General features: G+C 48.2%; 4 protein-coding genes across 4 annotated transcripts; 2 read left to right on the forward strand and 2 right to left on the reverse strand.

The window, feature by feature from the left end:
• Positions 1 to 88: 88 nt before the first annotated feature.
• C8R40DRAFT_1168685 (uncharacterized protein) lies at positions 89 to 1,093 on the forward strand (the record flags this gene model as incomplete). Its single annotated transcript, XM_046231236.1, has 2 exons — positions 89 to 472; positions 527 to 1,093. 2 exons carry the CDS (start codon positions 89 to 91, stop codon positions 1,091 to 1,093), a joined length of 951 nt encoding a protein of 316 aa, XP_046088444.1.
• Positions 1,094 to 7,770: 6,677 nt separating this feature from the next.
• On the forward strand, positions 7,771 to 9,315 carry C8R40DRAFT_1168690 (uncharacterized protein; the record flags this gene model as incomplete). The annotated part of the gene is made up of 2 exons (XM_046231237.1): positions 7,771 to 8,461; positions 8,522 to 9,315. The coding sequence occupies 2 exons, from the start codon at positions 7,771 to 7,773 to the stop codon at positions 9,313 to 9,315; spliced, it is 1,485 nt and encodes a 494-aa protein (XP_046088445.1).
• A 4,796-nt stretch (positions 9,316 to 14,111) lies between these two features.
• Positions 14,112 to 14,819, reverse strand: C8R40DRAFT_1168693 (uncharacterized protein; the record flags this gene model as incomplete). The annotated part of the gene is made up of 2 exons (XM_046231238.1): positions 14,112 to 14,385; positions 14,434 to 14,819. The coding sequence occupies 2 exons, from the start codon at positions 14,817 to 14,819 to the stop codon at positions 14,112 to 14,114; spliced, it is 660 nt and encodes a 219-aa protein (XP_046088446.1).
• A 3,281-nt stretch (positions 14,820 to 18,100) lies between these two features.
• On the reverse strand, positions 18,101 to 18,649 carry C8R40DRAFT_1068055 (uncharacterized protein; the record flags this gene model as incomplete). Its single annotated transcript, XM_046225967.1, has 2 exons — positions 18,101 to 18,318; positions 18,412 to 18,649. 2 exons carry the CDS (start codon positions 18,647 to 18,649, stop codon positions 18,101 to 18,103), a joined length of 456 nt encoding a protein of 151 aa, XP_046088447.1.
• Between the last annotated feature and the right edge of the window lie 1,569 nt (positions 18,650 to 20,218).

Raw genomic sequence — 20,218 nt, forward strand, 5'->3', positions numbered from 1 at the left:
CCCTAGTCAAACACCAACACCACCGTCACCTTTGACCCCATTATCCCCTAGTATCTCCTTACAAGTCGATAACCCATTTGTAGCCTTGATGTCTACCCCCCTTCCCAAAAGAGATGAGCGCTCTGCCCCAAAGTTTGACCCGAAAAATGAGGCACTCTTGCCGAACTTCTTCGAAGAGTTTGAACGAACAGCTAAGGCCGCAGGGATTGATGAGGACAGTGACAGGATGAAGAAGACCGTATTAGGGTACCTCGACGCCAAGACCATGAAGTTCTGGCAATCCCTGGATACCTTCGACGACGACGCTAAGACATGGGAGGAGTTCAAGACCGAAATTCTCGACTATTACCCAGGTGCTACAGGAACTGCCAACGTCACTACCGAGGAGCTGGTAAGGGTCGTCGAAACCTTCCAGAAGAAGACTATCTCGACAACCCAAGAACTGGCCGAGTACCACCGAGAGTTCGCGGTGGTGGCTAAAGCCTTACGAACCTAGGGAACTCTCTCTGAGATCCTCATCGCCCAGCACTACGTCTGCCCCTTCCCGGAGAGCATCCGGTCGCGTATCGACACTGGACTCTATGTCCACTACCCTACTAAGAAAGTAGGCCAAGCCTATACCATCAACGAGATACGAAAAGTCGTTACCTTTCTCCTCTCAGACGCCTCAGCTCCAGTTAGCTCAGGAAGTTTTCGTAGTGGGGATCGGATGACGATCCCCCATCCTACAACCATGGACACACCGGTAATCAAAACCGAATCCAAAGACTCCGAAGATTCTCTATCCCAGCAAGTAGCTGCGCTCACACAAATGATGCAGCAGTTCGTAAAGGAGAATAAAAACAGAGATGTCCGGACACGCGAGCTGCGCAAACCACGAACAGATAAAACTTGCCCTTGGGACGGGTGCACTAGCAAAATGCTGAAAGATTGTCCGGATCTGGTGGATTGGGTCGCAAAGGGAAGAGTGGAGCGAAACGAACGAGGCTTTGTTCAGTTGAAAGGAGGACGAGACCTACGAAACGAAACCAAGTACAAGCGCGGATTGGTGAAGACTCGATTTGTCACGAAGCGGCAGAGGCGAAGTGACTAGCGGAGCAGGGAAGCGGAGCGACTAAGCAAGGTGATGAGGCGGAGCAACTTAAACGGAGCGGAGGCAAACTGGTCCCAGATAATGACAGAGATATATTGAGTATCGTAGTCATAGGTAACAGTAAGTAAGCACATACCTGGTCCCAGATAATGACAGAGAGGTCAAGATAAGGGACCAGGCTGTGAGGGATTGGCTTTATATACATAATCCGATCTGCGAGAAATGACGATGTAATACTGTACAGTTTAGGAACAAGGAAGGTGGCGGAAGCCAGTAGAAGGAGAAGGGTAACAGGTGGATCAGTAATCGATGATGGGGGTCAGGTGGATCAGTAATCAATGGGATTTGACAGTGATGTAATCGTACAAGTAAGGGCATCAAGACGGTGAGAAAAGGAAAATGATAGGGGCTACGTACTTCATGACATTACCCCCCTTCTTACGACCATTGCCCTCAATGGTCAAGCTTTTGCTGCTGTGGGGTGTTTCTTGTGGAAGGCACGAACAATTTTTGGAGCCCGGCTGAGGTTGGGCGCTGGCTCCCAGGAGTTATGCCCTGTGTCGTAACCCTTCCACTTAACCAGGTATTCCAACCTCTTCCACCGGACCCGACTATCCAGGATTTCCTCTACTTCATATTCCGGTTCGTCTTCATCCTCTAGGTAGACCGGCTCTGGTGGTGGTGGTATTTCTCCATTGATAGCGTTACCTTTCCAGGGGTAGAGTTTGTCAACATGGAACACAGGATGAATGCGGTCAAGGGAGATAGGGAGGTCAAGGCGGTAGTCCAGGGGTCCAATCTTCTCCAAGATTTGGTAGGGTCCGAGCTGCCGATCTCCTAGCTTTTCACTGGACAGTTGGAGGTTGATGTCTTCCGCACTGAGCCAGACAAAATTTCCGACTTTGAACTGGTGAGCTTTCCGTTTTCCTCGTTCGTATCCCTCTTTCTGCTGCTTTTTCCCTAAGTGCAAGGTGGCCCCTGCATCCTGTCGGGCTTCTCGGAGTATCCGTATGCGGTCGTCTACAGCTGGGATCCCGCTGCGTCGTCCAACTGGGATGTTGAACAAGGGGAGATATCCGTAGGTTAGTTCGAATGGGGACATGCCTAATGCAGAATGGGTTCGCGAGTTGATTACGAATTCAGCCATTGGAAGGTGCTCTGCCCAGTCATCCTGCCGACGACCTACGTAGAGTCAAATGTATTTTTCTACTTCTTGGTTGGCGCGTTCAGTTTGACCATTAGACTGAGGACGGTACCCGGAAGTGAGATCTGATTTGATTCCCAGTCTAGCAAGTAGGGATCGCATGAGTTTGGCTGCAAACTGAGGCCCACGGTCAGACTTGAAGTGAAGAGGGAGCCCATGAAGACAGAAGATTTCTTTGTAGTAGATGTCAGCAACCCCTTCTGCAGTCATGGAGCTGGTACATGGGAGGGCGTGAATTTGTTTCCCATAGAGGTCCGTGCAGACTAGGACCGCGTCGTATCCTTGGGAGTTTGGTAATTGCGTTATCAAGTCCACCCCTACCTCTTCCCATAGACCCAAGGGTACGTCTAGTGGTTGAGTTACAGCTCGTGGGTGTCTTTGGATCTTTTTGCGTGCGCATGTCTCGCATCCCTCTACGTACTTCTCCACAAAGGAGCACAGTGTTGGCCACCAGAAATGGGTGCTAACTAGATTGAGTGTTCCGTGGAGCCCAGGGTGTCCAGCAGTGGGATGGTCATGACATTGACGTAGTACTTCAGTGTGCAGATCATTGTCTGCTGGCACGTACACTCGTCCTCGGTAGTAGACCAGACCGTTGTCCTCCTCCCATTCGGCGATTCCATTGGCCAAGCGCTGTAGTCCGTGCTCTTTGACTGTTTTGAGACCTTCCAATACCTGTGCTTCCCGCTGTGAGGTTTTCCGGATGCGATCCTCTAAGGGGTTCCATAGGATAGAAGCTGCAATTTTGGTGAAATGGTTGGGCTTAAGGACTGTCTGCTGTCGATTATCCTCATTGTCTAGTACTTGGTGGGCTGCCATACGGGAAAGAGCATCAGCCTGAGTGTTTATTTTACCAGGGCGGTGGATCATGTGAAAGTCAAACTGTGAAAGGTATAGAGCCCAGCGAGCTTGGCGGTGGGTGAGGTCTTGAGCTGTGCGCCAAAATTTGAGGTTAGAGTGATCAGTGATGATGTCAAATGGCTGGGGTAGTCCCTCCAGGAAGTTCCTCCAGTCCTTCAACGCTTCGATAATGGCTAGCATTTCCCGATCATAGATCTCGTAGTTTCGTTCTGCTGGTTGCATAGAGGCTGATCTGAAGGCGACGGGATGCCATTGGCCATCATCTTGCTTCTGCATGAGGGCACCGCCAGTAGCAAAGCCTGAAGCGTCTACCTCGATTCGGGTTGGTCTGTCCAGTGTTCATAGGGCTAGGATGGGTGCAGAGATAAAGGCCTCTCGGAGGGTATCAAACGCTTGTTGCTGGGTGTCCATCCAGGTGAAGGATATATCTTTCCGAGTGAGGTCGTTCAGGGGCCTGGCTATCCTTGCAAAGTTCCGGATAAAGCGCTGGTAGAAGTTAGCAAATCCAAGGAACCCTCGTAGCTCTCGAAGGTTAGTGGGGGCTGGCCAGTTGTGAACTGCAGCTACCTTTACCGGATCCATCCTCACCTTCCCTTCCGATATAATGAGGCCTAGATATTCAATCTGTTGTTGTTCGAATTCACACTTCTCCGGTCGTAGGTATAGATCATGCTTCTCCAACCGGGTTAGTACTTCCCGTACCACTCGTCAATGCTCCTGAAGATTACTGCTAAAGATGAGGATGTTGTCTAGGTAAACCGCTACCTTTCCGGCTGCAATGAGGTCTGCAAATATAGCATTCATAAGTGCTTGAAACGTTGCAGGGGAGTTGGTGAGACCAAAGAACATAACCCTAGGCTCGAACAACCCTCGTGTGGTTGCAAAGGCCCCTTTCCATTCATGACCTTCCTTGATTCTGACGTTGTTATAGCCCCAGCGTACATCAAACTTGGTGAAATATTGAGCCCCTTGAAGCCGACTAATTATATCAGCCACCAATGGGAGGGGGTAGCGGTTCTTCACCGTATACTCATTCAGTTTCCGGTAATCCTGTACGAAACAGAGTTTCCCATCCTTCTTCTTCACAAAGAAGACTGGGGATAAGATGGGTGATTTGGAGGGAACAATGTAGCCTTGCCGCAGATTCTCTTCTAGGAAGCGATCCAACTTTTCCTGCTCATTTAGGGACATGGGGTAAATCTTGGTGTGCATGGTCACTGGTGCTCCAGGTATGAGATCAATTGCATGGTCCCAAGGTTGGTGGGCAGGTAATCGTTCGGAGGCGGATTCTGAGAAAACCTTCTTGAAATCACGGTACTGCTCAGGGACCATTTCTTCAAAGGTTTTGACGGGTTTGTCTCGGTTGGCTTCCTCTGCTAGCTGCTGGGAGTAAGTGAATCCTGCGGCACACCAGACTTCCTCAGTCTGTTCCTCTAGGATTCCTGCTTTTACCCATGCCCGGTGAGTTTTATGATTGGCTCGGATTCGGTGTATTGGCGGTTCTTCCACCACTGCTGATTCGCTCTCTTCAAGGGTCGTTTCCAGTGGCACCTCCATCTGAGGGGGTTCAGTGGGAGGTTCCAGGTTCGGGAGTTCAGGGATTGGGCTTTCTGTGTTAGTGGCGGCTCGATGAGAGTATGAGATCTCCTCGTCTGGGACTTCTTCTATAGCTACTCGAGGGGGCCTTACTGAAAGTCGTCCTTTCTCCCAATTGATCTCCGGATTTACCTTCCGTAGCCAGGGGAGTCCAAGGATGACGTCTTCACCTCCTAGGTTGGTGATCAGAAAGTCCATCCACCGCTCTTGATTATCCACTGTGAGTGCTAGGCGTGCAAAATGGGTTATCCGTCCAGCTTGGTTAGGTGTTCCATTGATATTAAAAACGTCGATTGGTTTATGAAGGGGTGCACATCTTACATGGTTCCGGGTGGCAAAGTCTTGGTTTAAAAACAGGGCGGTAGCTCCACAGTCTACCATGGCTGCAGTTGTTATACTATGATTCCTTCCTCTTAGTCTCGCATGAATTCGGAAATGTGGGGAAGTGGAGTTTAATTCCCGGATCGACGATATTGTACATGATGGGTGCGAGTCATACGAAGAAGTAGCGAACATAACAAACTGATTACGGGGTACTCTCGGTGCAGCCGAAGCGGGTACCCTCTTTAAAAACCCTGTTGCAAGCCAGAGGGTGAGGAGGACATAGCGTTAGCACGATCAAGTAATTCCCTTATTTGACCGATCTGGTTGGAGAAGTCCTGGTTAGGGGGGCTCGGAATAGCAGGTACGGTTGCAGGAGCGGATGTTGGAGTCGAGGAAGCGATCTGGACGGATTCATTTGGGAACAGGGAGAATGGTGTGGGTCCCGTAGCAGATATCTGCTGACGTCGAGGTTGCTGGCGTCGGCCTCGGTCTCGTCCAAGTCCCATGAACTTGTCTTGGCAGACTGCTTCCAGATGTCCTCGTCGTCCACAGTAACGGCAGGTGGTTTCTCGGTGTGGGCAGTTTTGCTTGACATGACCTTGGGCACCACAGCCGAAGCATTGTCCTCGCATACAAGCTAGGAATGCCTCCCTAGTATTCCCATTACTAGTGTGGGTTGCATCAATGTCCATAGTGTGGGGATCAGCAGGGGTAGTGTGAGCAGTATGTGTGGGAGCGTGTCCAGAGTTTCGGCCCGTCATGGTGGGATCATGCATGTAGACGTCTACTGATATGGCTTGTTTGATTGCCTCCTTCAGAGTCGGAGCAAGTCCTTGGGCGATGTTTACAATGATGAGATTTTGTTGGATCTCCGGAAGTAGGGCAGTGAAGAAGCGTTCCCGTAAATCAATGTCAGACATTCCAGTCCAATCCCCAATATCCTTGAACTTCTGAGCGAATTCCGCAACTGTCTGACCTTTAACTTGCTTGAGATTTTTGATCTCGCTGCGAGCTTCCATACCCGGGTCCACTGACTCAAAGCGTTGAACAAACTCTTTCAGGAACTCTTCCCAATCTCCTCCAAAAGGGGGATGTTCCGCATTGAAATGTAGCAAATGCGGGGTTGCCCAGTCACCCGCACTTTCAGTGAAGAACCCTAGGGCTGACTTGATAAGCTTTGCCTGACTCTTGGTGAGATCAGGTTGTTCCGATGCCCAGTTCTGGAACTGAGCCATGAAGCGACGCGCCTCAGCGCTATCTTTTCCCTTGAACACCTCAGGTTTGTTCATGCTGGACTTGGAGGATGAGCGTTCCTCCATGGCTGTAGCAAGATTGGCTACTTGTTTAATGAGCTGAGTCATGAGATCTTCTGCAGAGGCAGGTGGGGCTGGTGTGGCAGGCGGAATAGGAGTCGACATGATAGGAGTAGGCAATCGGGGTTGGGGAATTGGCAAGAAGGTGATATTTTCTACGGTAGTTGGGCCCTGAACTGAATTGGAGAGTGCGTGGGGGCAAGGCTGAGAGTCACAGTCGTACCAGCTATCACTGATATTGTGGGCGTGGTGCTGATCTCTGGGGTCAAGTGCGTGTTGGAGAGCAGAGCAGTCTGTTGTAGTAGGATGATCAGAAAGATCTACGGGTGTGGAAGACGTGATGTATGCGGATCCTGCAAGGACAACCTTATTGGTAGGCTGTCAGTGCAGTAATGGATCTTGACCTAATGTCACGAAGCGGCAGAGGCGAAGTGACTAGCAGAGCAGGGAAGCGGAGCGACTAAGCAAGGTGATGAGGCGGAGCAACTTAAACGGAGCGGAGGCAAACTGGTCCCAGATAATGACAGAGATATATTGAGTATCGTAGTCATAGGTAACAGTAAGTAAGCACATACCTGGTCCCAGATAATGACAGAGAGGTCAAGATAAGGGACCAGGCTGTGAGGGATTGGCTTTATATACATAATCCGATCTGCGAGAAATGACGATGTAATACTGTACAGTTTAGGAACAAGGAAGGTGGCGGAAGCCAGTAGAAGGAGAAGGGTAACAGGTGGATCAGTAATCAATGGGATTTGACAGTGATGTAATCGTACAAGTAAGGGCATCGAGACGGTGAGAAAAGGAAAATGATAGGGGCTACGTACTTCATGACACGATTCGAATGGTATTTTGAAGAGAACCCATCTGCCAAGACCTGGATCCTCGATATCCCCCAGACCCCCAAAAATCCCTTGTCTCCCACGCTAGCCGGAATAGATATCAGCCAGCACAATGCCTACACCCTACACAGTTATCAAGGACCCTCCATGCTGGCAACCGCGGCGACCTATACCCTCCAGGGAGAAAGCGACCCGACTGAAGCAGCAGCTGTGAGGGATTTGATCTTCAAAATGGAAACTCGTCGATCTAAGGGACATACCAAAGCAAATAACTCCTCGACATCTCTACCAGGCAAATCTTCTTCAGCAGCTACTAACGCTGGGACCCAACCAGATCCCGAACCTTCGAAGCCAATCCCTCCGAGAATTGTGTCCCCCACTAAACCGCCAAAACCAATCATTGGAAAACTTCCCAAGAACTACGTCCCTCCCCAGGAGAGGACTGTGGGGGTACAACCCAAGGAGGACCTCAGGAACTATTGATACTGGGCCCCGATTGAAACAGAAGCCGCGGTAGAGCGTATCATACAAACGGGCATGGCCAGCATGGTGTCAGTATGGCAAGACGACCTCCTCGCCATCGCCCCGGAATACTGTAAGAAGGTGAAGGACGCTATTACGAGTCGGAGGATTGGGGTCGATGGAGTACTACTGGACGATATGAAGCTATTAGAACCAGTGCTGATGATCGACCTCGACCTGGCTAAGGGACTTTATTCGGTTCCAGTTTTGCAGGAGGATCTGGCGAATTTTTTCACAGACTTTGGAGATGCCAAAGAAGGGGATGGATTCTATGTCGCAAAAGAATCGCACAATATTCAAGCCATAAACGCAACTATTGGTGGACGACCAGCCCATTGCATCCTCAACGGAGGCTGCAGTATCGTGGTGATGTCGGATGCTGCCTGTAATGCGTTTGGTTTCACCTTCGACCCTGAAAAGTGCATAAACCTACAAAGTGCAAATGGGAACACCGATTGGTCACTGGGACTAGCAAAGGACGTACCATTCCGCTTCGGCGACGTAGTGGCCTTCCTCCAGGTCCAAGTCGTGGACTCCCCGGTGTACGACTTCATTTTAGGTCGTCCCTTTGAAATTCTGATGCAAGCCTCCTACAAAAATTTCCTCTCAGGTGATCAACACCTTACACTGACTGACCCCAACACATACAAAACTACTACAATCCCGACCGTTCCTAGAGAGCCGCCGCGCTTCAGAAAGGAGGATGGTCCGGAGTACCGAGTTTAACTCGGTATTCCACGAAGGAGAAGTCCTTGCTGCCGAGCAGCATCCCTTCGCGATATGGAATTCGGAGAGCTGGAAGTGGATGAAGAAGCGGCGTTCATTGTTGAGTTGAACACCGCTGAGCTATCAGCTGACTCGTCCAATTTCCGAGGACATATCTCAATTCCCCTTATTTCCGCCAGCCTCGGGGAATCCCCGGGCATTGACAAACTTAATCTAGCATTTTTACACGCTCACGTGTACTTCACCTACGATGCGCCCATTGACTCTTTCTCCCTTTGCTCAGCTATCTCAGCTGAAGACCCTTTCCCTACATCTGTATTCCCTTGCATGGACAGGAGTACAACTCCTATCCAGCAGGACTTAGTTACAACCACTCCCAAAAATTGTACCCTCTCTCCCTCAAATAAAAATTCTCGGATTTTTGAAACATTTGCCGCGACTAAGAAAAGGTACAAGCCTGTCGAACGACGCACCCAACCAGTACCAGCAACGCTCCCAGAGAAGTTCCGAGTGGTCAGACAGTTTCCATCCGACCCTCTCGAACACCTACCTATATTAAAACCGAACCCACCGCCATTCGTTTTTACCAGCCGTTATACGCAAGAATGCAAAGAATTCATGGATTCAGTCCACGACCCGAACTTCCTCTGGCCTCAAGAGATGGCGGCAATCCACCATTTGATGATGCTGCACAAGAAGGTGTTGTTAAGATCATGTACACCGTGTAACCGTGCCAAAGCCACAAGGTGTCTAAGTGCGGAAGACGAGTGGGACAGTAGTGAAGTTATTAACAACACCGCCGTTACGCCGTTAGTCCCCGGAGATCGAGAGTAGAGAAGGGAGGAACTGAGGAGCAGCCAAGTCGGAGCAGCGGTATCGCCGGTGACGAGGAGCGAACCAGAGAACGTCTAAGTCCTAAGGTTATAGTAGAGAGTACTCCAAGGCATTGAGCCTGAAGACTTAGAGAAGAGCTAAGTTGGAAGAGAGATCTAAGTTGATCTAAGTCAATAATTAAACTGAGGAACTACAGTAGCGTACAGGCAGTATTTATATCTACGGAACGGCGCAGCGGTGCGGAGCGCCAGACTAACTACTAGGAGCTATACGAGTAGTACCTGCAGGGTAGAGTAAAAGACAATAAGGAGGGACTAGAACGAAAGGGTATGTGTAGCGAGAAAGAACAATAAGAGTAAGATTACAATAAGAGTGGATCTTCGGAGTACCGAGCGGCGGAATGGAGGCCCGAGGCATGGTCTTGACAGGCGTTTGCTTGGTGTGAAGAGGAAAAAGGTCAGCTAAACCCTAAATACTTCCCACCAGTTGAGATGCCCATTATTGAACATACCCCATGGCGTGTCCCTACCCTACCAATCTCACCTGGACTGGCGGAGCGGATAGTGGAAATTGTCTGGGAGAAAATCCGGACTGGGGTATACGAACCATCCAACTCTTCCTATCGAACGCGGTGGTTTGCCGTAGTCAAGAAGGATGGTACTTCGCCACGCCTTGTCCATGACCTGCAACCACTGAGCGTGGTGACCGTCCGCGACTCCTCCATTCCCCCAATACTTGAAAACCTGGCAGAAGCTTACGCTTTCCGCTCAGCCCTTGCCACACTTGACATGTACGTAGGGTACGACGAACGTATGCTCGCAATCACTTTGCGGGACTACACCACTTTCCAAACACCACTAGGCGCGCTCCGCCTAACTTCAATCCCTATGGGATGGACCAATTCCCTCCAGATTTTTCATGGTGATGTTACCTTCGTTTTACAGCCGGAGATTCCTGAATACACCATTCCATATGTAGACGACGTCAACGTCCGAGGCCCCCCTACACGCTATGAACTCTCAGACGGCGGATACGAGACAATCCCTGAGAATCCGGGGATCAGACGATTCATCTGGGAACACCTCAATACCTTCAACCGCATCCTCACGCGCATGGAATACGCTGGAGGGACATTCTCAGGGATGAAGACCCTGCTGGCAGTGGCAGATGCCCTAATTACAGGTCACCGTTGCTCATACGAGGGGCATATACCAGACCCGTCTCGGCTGGAGAAGGTTGTCAGTTGGGGACCTCTGCTCAAACTCACGGACGTGCGGGCATTCCTAGGCACTGTAGGGGTATGCCGGATCTTCATCGACTGCTTCGCAGAAAAAGCAGAACCCTTGGTGCGCCTCACACAGAAAGATATTCCCTTCCAATTCAGTACTGCCGAAGCAAACTCCCAGCAACTCCTCAAAGACGCCCTGGTCGCCTCACCCGCAATACGTCCACTGGACTATTCCAATGGTGCGCCAATAGTGCTCTCAGTGGACAGCTGTAATATCGCTATCGGGTATATCCTCATGCAGCTAAGTGTCGAGAACCCTGCCACACGCTTCATTAACCGTTTCGGTTCAATTACACTTAATGAACGAGAAGCGCGCTATAGCCAGGCTAAGCTTGAGCTGTATGGGTTATTCCGCTCCCTACGAGCCACCCGCTTATGGACAGTTGGTGCGCAGCAGTTCGTTGTCGAAGTAGACGCGTTATATATCAGAGGGATGATTAACAATCCCAATATCCAGCCCAACGCCGCCGTAAATTGATGGATTGCGGGGATCTTGCTCTTCTCATTTACAATGGTCCATGTTCCGTCTGAGCGCATTGCAGCTGATGGGCCGTCACGTCGAATCCGCCAGCCTGGAGACCAACCAGAAGTCGATGACGACTTCAAAGACTGGATAGACCAAGCTAACGGCTTTATGCATTTTATCAACAGTTCCCCCTCTTCCTCTTCATCCCTCAACACCTTGGTTACCCTCCCTATCTTTGTGGCAGAACCTATTACACCACATGAGGATGTCGACCTTGTCCCGTATTCCTCAGTACCCAGATCGCACTGCGCCCGGGCAATTGATAACCAGCTCGACTCAATCAGGATCTATCTACATTCCCTAGAACGTCCCGAAGGCTTATCAGATCCCCAATACCAGCAGTTCATCAAGTATTGCCTCCAATTCTTCATTGACTCCACTGGACGCCTGTGGCGAAGGGATCCACAAGGTAACCACCGCCTAGTCGTCCCTCAACATTGCCAACTGGCAATCGTCAAGGAGGCCCACAACAGGATGGGCCACAAAGGGGTCTGGGCCTCTACATCGACTATTCACGAATGGTTCTGGTGGCCTCGACAGGCAGAGGACATCAAATGGTATATCCATACCTGCCACTTATGCCAACTCCGCCAGACCGAAAAACTCCGAATCCCCCCCGTCGTAGCGGAACCGTTAGGCCTCTTTGCCAAATGCTACATGGACGTTATGGAGATGCCTAAGTCAGGTGGATTCAAATACATTGTCCACGGGCGTTGTTCCTCATCCGCCTATCCCGAGTTCCGCAAGCTTTGCCGACAAACGGGAGAAGCCATAGCGAACTGGATATTTGAAGACATCCTGTGTCGATGAGGCACCCTCCGGGTCATCATCACTGATAATGGCACCCCGTTTGTGCTCGCTCTCGAAATCCTCGCGAAACGCTACGGCATACGACACATCACAATATCAGCTTACAATTCTCAGGCTGCGGGAGTAATCGAACAAAAACACTACGACGTCTGGGAAAGTCTCATAAAGGCTGCAAAGGGGGATGCAAACTTGTGGTCACCAACTACCCATTCGGTCTACTGGGCTGAGCAAGTGTCATGCCTTGCTTCTCCGGACCTTTCCCTTTCCTTTCCAGAGCTCCGGTTCATCACTTATACATGTTTCCGATATTCTATGCACCATCCTTACAATCTTTACTGTACATATTACCTGTCACTCCAGTAGCCACATGACATATGTACCTGACAGCCTCATGTACAGTATATAGGCTGGGGACTCCCCTCGGAGCTCCCCAGCGTGTTATTGTCAAATCTTACCTGGAAACTCTTCCTACCTGGCTTGGTCCCTTTAGTACAGTCTACTAGTACTTGCTAACAGGGCCTGACACGTCTCAACAGTCATATATTTCCTCATTATCTGTTTCCTTTATCTCTGTCTCACCTCAACTCTGTTTCTCCTCTCTGTTTCCTATCTCTGGCCTCTTTCTGTCAATCCTCATATTGTCCACGCCTCTACTTCGACTCACCATCTACGTCGAGGCTCTACAATTCATCCTTCATCCTTTGGAACCTCCCATTAGGTTCCCAATTCCGCTTTATTGCTCCCTAAGCTCCCCACAGCTTCCCACTCGTATCAGCTACACCTCCCCTCCACATCGAAGCGGTGGTTACGCATTACGTTCTACACCTCCAGGACCCTCTATTAGGTCTACCCAAGCTCCACAACTACCCCTGGTTAGGCTCCCCTCACCAGTATCGGCACTATCCCATACCTCCTCGTACAGCCTAGGCGGCTACTGCGTTCGCTTAGGCCCAGTCTGGGTAAGACCAGAGCAGGCCTTCTGTGCTGGGGCCTCACAGCAAGTAACTGCTCGACGATCTACTGGCGCCAGTGTCATAAAGTACGCAGCCCCTATCATTTTCCTTTTCTCACCGTCTCGACGCCTTTACTTGTACGATACATCATCCCATCACTGTCAAACCCCCATCGATTACTGATCCATCGATTACTGATCCACCTGACCCATCTTCTCCTTCTACTGGCTTCCGCCACCTTCCTTGTTCCTAAACTGTACAGTATTACATCGTTGTTTCTTGCAGACCGGATTATGTATATATATAGCCAACCCTCCACAGCCTGGTCCCTTATCTTGACCTCTCTGTCATTATCTGGGACCAGGTATGTGCTTACTTATTATTACCTATGACTACGATACTCAATATATCTCTGTCATTATCTGGGACCAGCCTGCCGCCGTTCTGCTTAGTCGCTCCGCCTTGTTGCCTTGTCCAGTTGCTCCGCCTCACCGTTCTGCTTAGTCGCTCCGCTTTCCCGCTCCGTTAGTCACTCCGCCTCTGCCGCTTCGTGACAGCCAGCCCATACTTCCTGTCTCACGGCTGTCATCCCCTGCTCCCACTCAATATCGAGGAAGCCACGTACCTCTTACCACCTCCCGACTCCATCCTATCCACAGAGGATCTCTTGGCCCGCAGGGCACAAGAGCTTCAAAAGCGTGTGGAGGATCTGGAAGACATGCGCAAGCGTGTCCACCAGAATCGACTGGAAGGAATACACAGATTCGAACAAAAGCACCTACAAAGTATCAAAAATTACGACTTCAAACTCAGAGACTTGGTGATCGCAAGGAATACCCGGGTCGAGAAGACCTTCAGCGCGAAAAACAGAATGCCCTACATGGGTCCCCTCATTGTCATCCGTCGAAACCGAGGAGGAGCCTACATTGTCGCAGAACTTGATGGTACTGTATGGAGGATGCCTGTGGGCGCGTTCCGGCTCATTCTTTATCTAGCGTGTTCATCCCTGCCATTACCAGACTTGGAGGACTTCCTCGACATCTCAACGACTGAATTAGCTGAGCTCAAGTCCTCGGATGACAACCAGAGTGGCGAAGACAAGATGTTACTCCCCAAGTAATCGAGGACCTCGACCCCTGCTTCCTGATAAATAGTTCAATACCCTCTGAAAGGTGTTCTTCCACTCCTTTCTCTTCTTTTGTTTCTTTCTTTAGTTTTTCTATTTATGATTTGTGGCGCTCCCTAACTCATAGTCATTGCCTCGATTTCTCGCAAGTAATATTTTCTCTATTCTACTTTTGGTCCCTACATATTCCCACCCTCGACGGATCCCGTCCACATGTTCACCCACCTGCTCATATTCCCACTGGAGGTTGGCCCGGAGGAGTTGCACACCAAAGTGACCTCCATCACAGTCATCCGCGCTCGGCTCAACGTGCCAATGCTCGAACAGGAATCCAATGGCCTCCAATGGTGTGCGAAAACTGTAAAAGCTGTCTGTGGGTCAGAAGAAGTCCCCCTCACAGTTCAGGACAGCATACCGATTGTTCCCGAAGTACACCACCATCCGTGCCTCGGACTCCCCATTACCCTCTTCGAACATCACCACCGGTTGTGGGCGCTCCAAGGAGAGCTTCTGTAACAGTGCACCGTTCCACCCAATAGCAGCCGCCAGCGAAGCACGCGGTAACGACGACAACACTCCGTTTGGGAGGTCGAGGAGAAGGTTGTAACAGTCCAGAGGGAACACTGCGAGTGGTGTGCCCCCGACGGGTATGGGGTGCACCTCTGCCTCAGAGTAAGCCCAGACGAGTTCGTACACCAAGTTGGGGTCTTCAGGTCGCTCATCGCACCTGTCCAAAGCACGCAGGTACATGCATCGATGGTATTCTCGGGTGTGCCACTGTTCATGGTTGCTTAGGCTCATGGCTAGCAGGCGAAGTTTATCTTCATTTTTCACCATTTTTGTTCCCTTATTTATAGCAGTATCTTCGTGGCGGTTCCCCCTGCAGTTTTGTCACTCGGCTCCCTGTCTTCAAGTTAAAGTGGAGAGGAGATGTTGAGCTCCATGTGCTTCTGCACACAGAACCCGACAGTTCCTGTGCTCCTGCCGGAAACGTAGAGCAGGATCAGCCTTATTCCCTCAATTTTTGAGTTTTAAAGTACCATTTCGATCATCTTCGGCATCCTACTACCTCTTATAGTAGATTAGATAGTTATTTTGTGCGCTCTCTTTGTTTCGAGGGTTCGTATAGTTAGGAATACCGATCTAGGGTAGGTACAATGTATCGGTACATAGGCAGTAGGTAGGAGACCGAAAAAGGACAGATTTTATCCCCCCACCTTTTCGATCTAAGAAAAACCAAGTGAAAATCGTACGAATTTCCTCAGTTCGAGCAGTCCCTCAGACCAAGTCAAACCTCCTGTCGTACTCGAGGCGGATCTGTTTCACGTACCGGACTAGATTCCGTTTCATACAGGTACACTGCATCTGCACATTATAATGTGGTTGAAAGGAGCCCCAAACCCATCAGAAATGAGTAAGGCACTGAAGTCTCCAGCATTTCAAACCAAAGTTGCAATGTTCATATCAGCAACAATTGGGGGCAGATGTTGTGAAAATATTGGCAGGGTTGATCATTGTAAAACCCAGCTGTCGAGCACATATAACCATCCAAGTTTGCCTGAAAATCCCCTTGGAGATTAATTCTATATGAAGAAAAGACAGAGCCTCAGTGTAGAACCAACAAGGAACTAAACAGCTTTTATTATACCTATACAAAGGAAAAACAGAGCTATCTAGATAATCAGTATCACCTAATACAGGTATGATGAAAGAAAGAGTGCTTACCCTCAGTGTAGAATCGACAAGGAACCAAAGAGCTGAGGGAGAGCAGTGTGCGAAATGCAAACTATGTAGTATGAGTCATGTGGAAATGAAACAAAACGGCCAGAAATGGAAAGTCCTTCCAACACACCCGCATTGATGAATGAAGTGGTCAGGTAACTGTTGGTAGTGGTACAAGACCAAGAGAAAGAGAATGTTTGTAGCGTAGATCTGTAGGTAAGGATTTGGTAAAAATGTCAGCTATCTTATCAAGAGAGGAAAACCAAATAGTTGTGATTGAGTCAAGTTCAATATGAGAACAAACAAAATGGTATTGGATATCAATGTGCATCTGCAAAACCTGGATGTTCGCGAGAGCAAGGGTACTAGCTGGAGAGCACTGTCCAGCGCTGAAAGCACTCCCAGCAGTTTTTCAGTACTGCTGGGAGCGCTTTCCCAGCTGGACAGTGCTGTCAGCTGCTTTCAAGCTCTTAGCCGAAAATGCAGGTTTTACAGATGTGTTTGGAGCGATTAGAAACAGAGCATGAATTCATTTTATCAATCAAAAAACAGTTGTCAGAAATTAGAGGAAAAGAATTAGGAATAGGGAGTGAAATTAAAGCAGTAAATATCCGGATCCAAAGTAGCTTGTTCAGGACAACCCATGTATTTTGCTTCCATGGGAGGATAATGCTATACTCTTGTGCTTTGATGCTGACCAGGTGATCAAACCTCCAAATAGGAAGATATGAAATTTTGAGATCGATTTGTGATCCAGGAAGTAGCTACCTCAATCAGCATTGGAAAGAGCCATCATATCAGATCTTATACCCAGGGTATTTATGAGATCAGCCTGGTAATTACCACCATACTGTAGAGACCAATTCTTAGTTTTTGCCAAATATCGAAGTGTTCCCTTTGCAGCAACTAGGTGTCGGGGAGAGGGCTTGGCGTTGAATTGGGCGAGGAACATCACTGTATATAATATATCGGGCCGACTGCAAAAAGCTAGGAAGAGAAGGCAACCAACAAGTGCTGAATAGATTTTTGTCAATGATTCAAGATCCGCATCAGCGTAAACAGAAGGATTGGGGTCGGGACCATTAAACTTATATTGGAGTGGCAGATCGTGAATGATACACTAGTCAGGCCATATTGTTCTAGTAAATCTTTGATGTATGATTCTTGTGAAAGCCATAGCAGACGTCGAGACCGGTTGCGATATATTCAAATTCCGAGGAAGGTTGATGTTGATCCTAAGCCAATTACTCTGAATCAATAATTAATTTGAGCAATAAACCAGTGGTAGAGTTTGATATAGTTAGTAGAAACCAGATCGTCATCAACATGGACCGGGATTAGCATGGTTAGTGGGTCACCAGTTGGCGGTATCAAGATAGAGGGATCAGGTGGAGTTGACCATCGGCGAATGAAGAGAGCGTTATCACATTTACATTGTTTAAATTGAATATCATGCAGTGCCTTATAGAGTGTACAATACCATGCTGGCAATGCCTGGTGGAGCCCATATAATGCTTGTTGTAAATGATATACTGCATAGGAATGCTTGACAATGGGTCAACCTGGAATTTGTTTGACATAAATTTCTTCGGCAAGTAGTGCATTCAGAAATGCTTGTTTAACATTAAAGGAATATAATTTGAGGTGGCTTCAAATTCCGTTGAGGTTTGCGCAGTGGTCGCAGGGGCGCTTGTGGCTCTGGGTCTCCTTGCCGACTAATAGAGTTCTGGTAGCGCCACCACTCATCGGTTTCATAAAGAACCAGGTCAGAATAGTGGAACACAGTGAGTCCTTCAAATTTAAGGCGGAACAAAATCAGTTGACATCAGACGAACAGTATTGGGTGGAGGTCGCGGAGCTAGGAAAGCATCGTTGATACGAATGGCTGTGGCCCGCATGCAAATAAAAAAGGCAATGACCATTACGGTAAGGTCGAAGAAGCACCGCACAGGGAACAGCAAGCGACAGGACAATGGTCCCGTATCCATTAGGTGATAGGAACAAAAGGTGGGCTATAAATTCGTATTCAGTTTTCTACATCATCAAGTGTTTGCTTTCTAAAGCGAATACGTAGAATACTGAACTGGATTTGACTGAAGTGAATGGTGTAACTAACGATTTCTGAACCACATTAATCTTATGGGTTATGAATACATGGATTGATACGCTGGTCTTGTTCGAGACGGGTTAGGTGGTGAAATTGTTCAAGTCAAGAACATTCTTCCGTACGTGTACAGTCTTAACATCAAAAATGTATCTGACTATTGCCGCAAGGGTCGGTCTACATATCAATCGAGATACAAGAGAGCGACGTCTAGTGGGTCCGGACCCTTGTTGGACACAATATTTCCCCCTGCTTACTAGGCATCGCGGTTGTTGTTCGATTTCAGCAGTTGTGTACCGTGGGCGGCAAGAACTCTTTGAAACGATTGTTGTGACATGAACGGATCAGAGACGTAGACGATGAGCGATGTATGGAAGCTGTCTTGAAAGAGTGTCTCGATATTGGAGTCGTCGAAGGCGATAATGGTCTTTGCACCCCCCCCGCCTGCTCTTTTCCTTTCACCTTTGGCAAAAGCTAATACATTGATCTACCAGTGTATGAGATATGTCAGACTGTATAGAACTTTGATATATTCTTAAATCTACATTCACATGTTTTGATATGTACCTGAAGAAGTTCCGAGGCTGTTATGATCACATCCATACGTCGACAGTTGGAATATATTCTCTCCTGCATATGCAACTTGATGTGAAGTCATATCATTACCACCACCGTTGTCGATATAAAGCTCGGTGTTGATTGAAGCAGATGTCGAAGCATATTCATTGAAATAGGGGTTAGTGTAATGAGTGGCGATTCTCTGGACGGGGTAATCGGGTGAAACGTTCTGGTCAAAGTAATACATGGAGGTATTCGATATGGGTTGCTCAGCAGATGCAGTTGCGCAATGAAGGGGTTCCGTTCGAGATAATACATACAACTCGTCGATGAAGCAAGCCATTTCCAACTGCTGCTGTAACACTTCGACAAGATTACAAAAAACTAATACGGCCTCAGGAGGAGCACACTTACCACGTTGATCACATTGAAAAACAGATTGAGTATGAAACGATGTTTGGTGGCTTATATGAGGCTTGAGATTTGAACGTATAGATGTTGGATCAACCGTGTTGGATATCAAATCCAACGACGTTAACGAGCTTGCCTCGTTTTTGTGTGAAAGAGAAAGGAAGGAATCTAATGGGCACTCCAACCAACCAATCTAATACACAATATGCGAGTTCACTGCTATCAAATTTATTTAATAGCAAGGGGTAGCGTTGGCAAAGGTTCCGCAAAGCTTTGAGAGCTAAGTAAGAAGCTTTGATCAATCAATTTGAATCGTTCTAAGGATTCAATATATTCCTTTGATCAAGGTAGATTCAGCACGATTTGTGCTTTGATTGTATTGATATGAGTATATCAAGAATTGGGGGTTTGAATCAAAGTAAATTAAAACTGAAACACACAGACCCCTACGGAGGGCTAGAACTATGTGCTGGCACAACCACACAGTGTGATTTGCCCTTAAGACCAACGACTGATCTTAAGTTCGAAGAATACCCAACAACTGGATATACTTCTTGCAGTCACAAGGAGCAGAACACAATGTTCCTATACTCACAAGTGCCGGGCCCGAATGGCTGCTAGCGAAGAGGTTTCAGTCTGGCGGGAGTGTGTCTTTCCTTTTTACGGATTAGCACTGCAACGTCGTCCCAAAATCACTTGTATTCCAGATACATCGGATCACTATTTATACATACAGAATATAGAGTCGCACAGTACAATTAATTTAATACAATAAACGTTCGGAACCGCCAGGAAACTTCTACACTTGGTCAGATACCATTTAATTTGAATCTATATGACCTTATTTGGCCCATATTGGTTCCAAGATTCTAGTATACCTCCAAACATAGGTAGGTACTTCGATATTCATTTAATTTAATTGTTTTTGGAGAATGACTTGAATGGTGTTCAACTGTCATTGCTGTTCAACACTTACTTTGATCGTTTGTCACCTCGTCCGGAGGCAAATCAGCTCTCCTCGATTCTAATCCTATCAATCTGATTCATCTGGATTAAACTAATTGCTTCTCTCTTTCAACAGACACCCATTGTGCCTATACTCTATCAAGGGAGTTACGCATAGTATTCATTTAATTGTATTCTTCAATATTTTCTACGTCAGGACTCTTTGACATTCATTTGATATGTCTTCGGAGCCTCGCAGTCTTTCGATCGTTCTTCTAGTCATTTTCCTCAACCATGCAACTTGATTGGTCTATTAGACTAAATCGCAGTCTTTTAGATTAATGCATGATCTCGTTCTAGAAGGAGTATTTGATAATTCCTGAGTTCTAGAAAGTCATTTCGAGTCAATCCTCGGCTCATGGTCACTTGAGTAAGTTCTTCCAAACTCCTGCCAGTGTAA

This window comes from Lentinula edodes (genome assembly GCF_021015755.1).
Source record: "Lentinula edodes strain Le(Bin) 0899 ss11 chromosome Unknown C8R40scaffold_10, whole genome shotgun sequence".
Classification (NCBI taxonomy): domain Eukaryota; kingdom Fungi; phylum Basidiomycota; class Agaricomycetes; order Agaricales; family Omphalotaceae; genus Lentinula; species Lentinula edodes.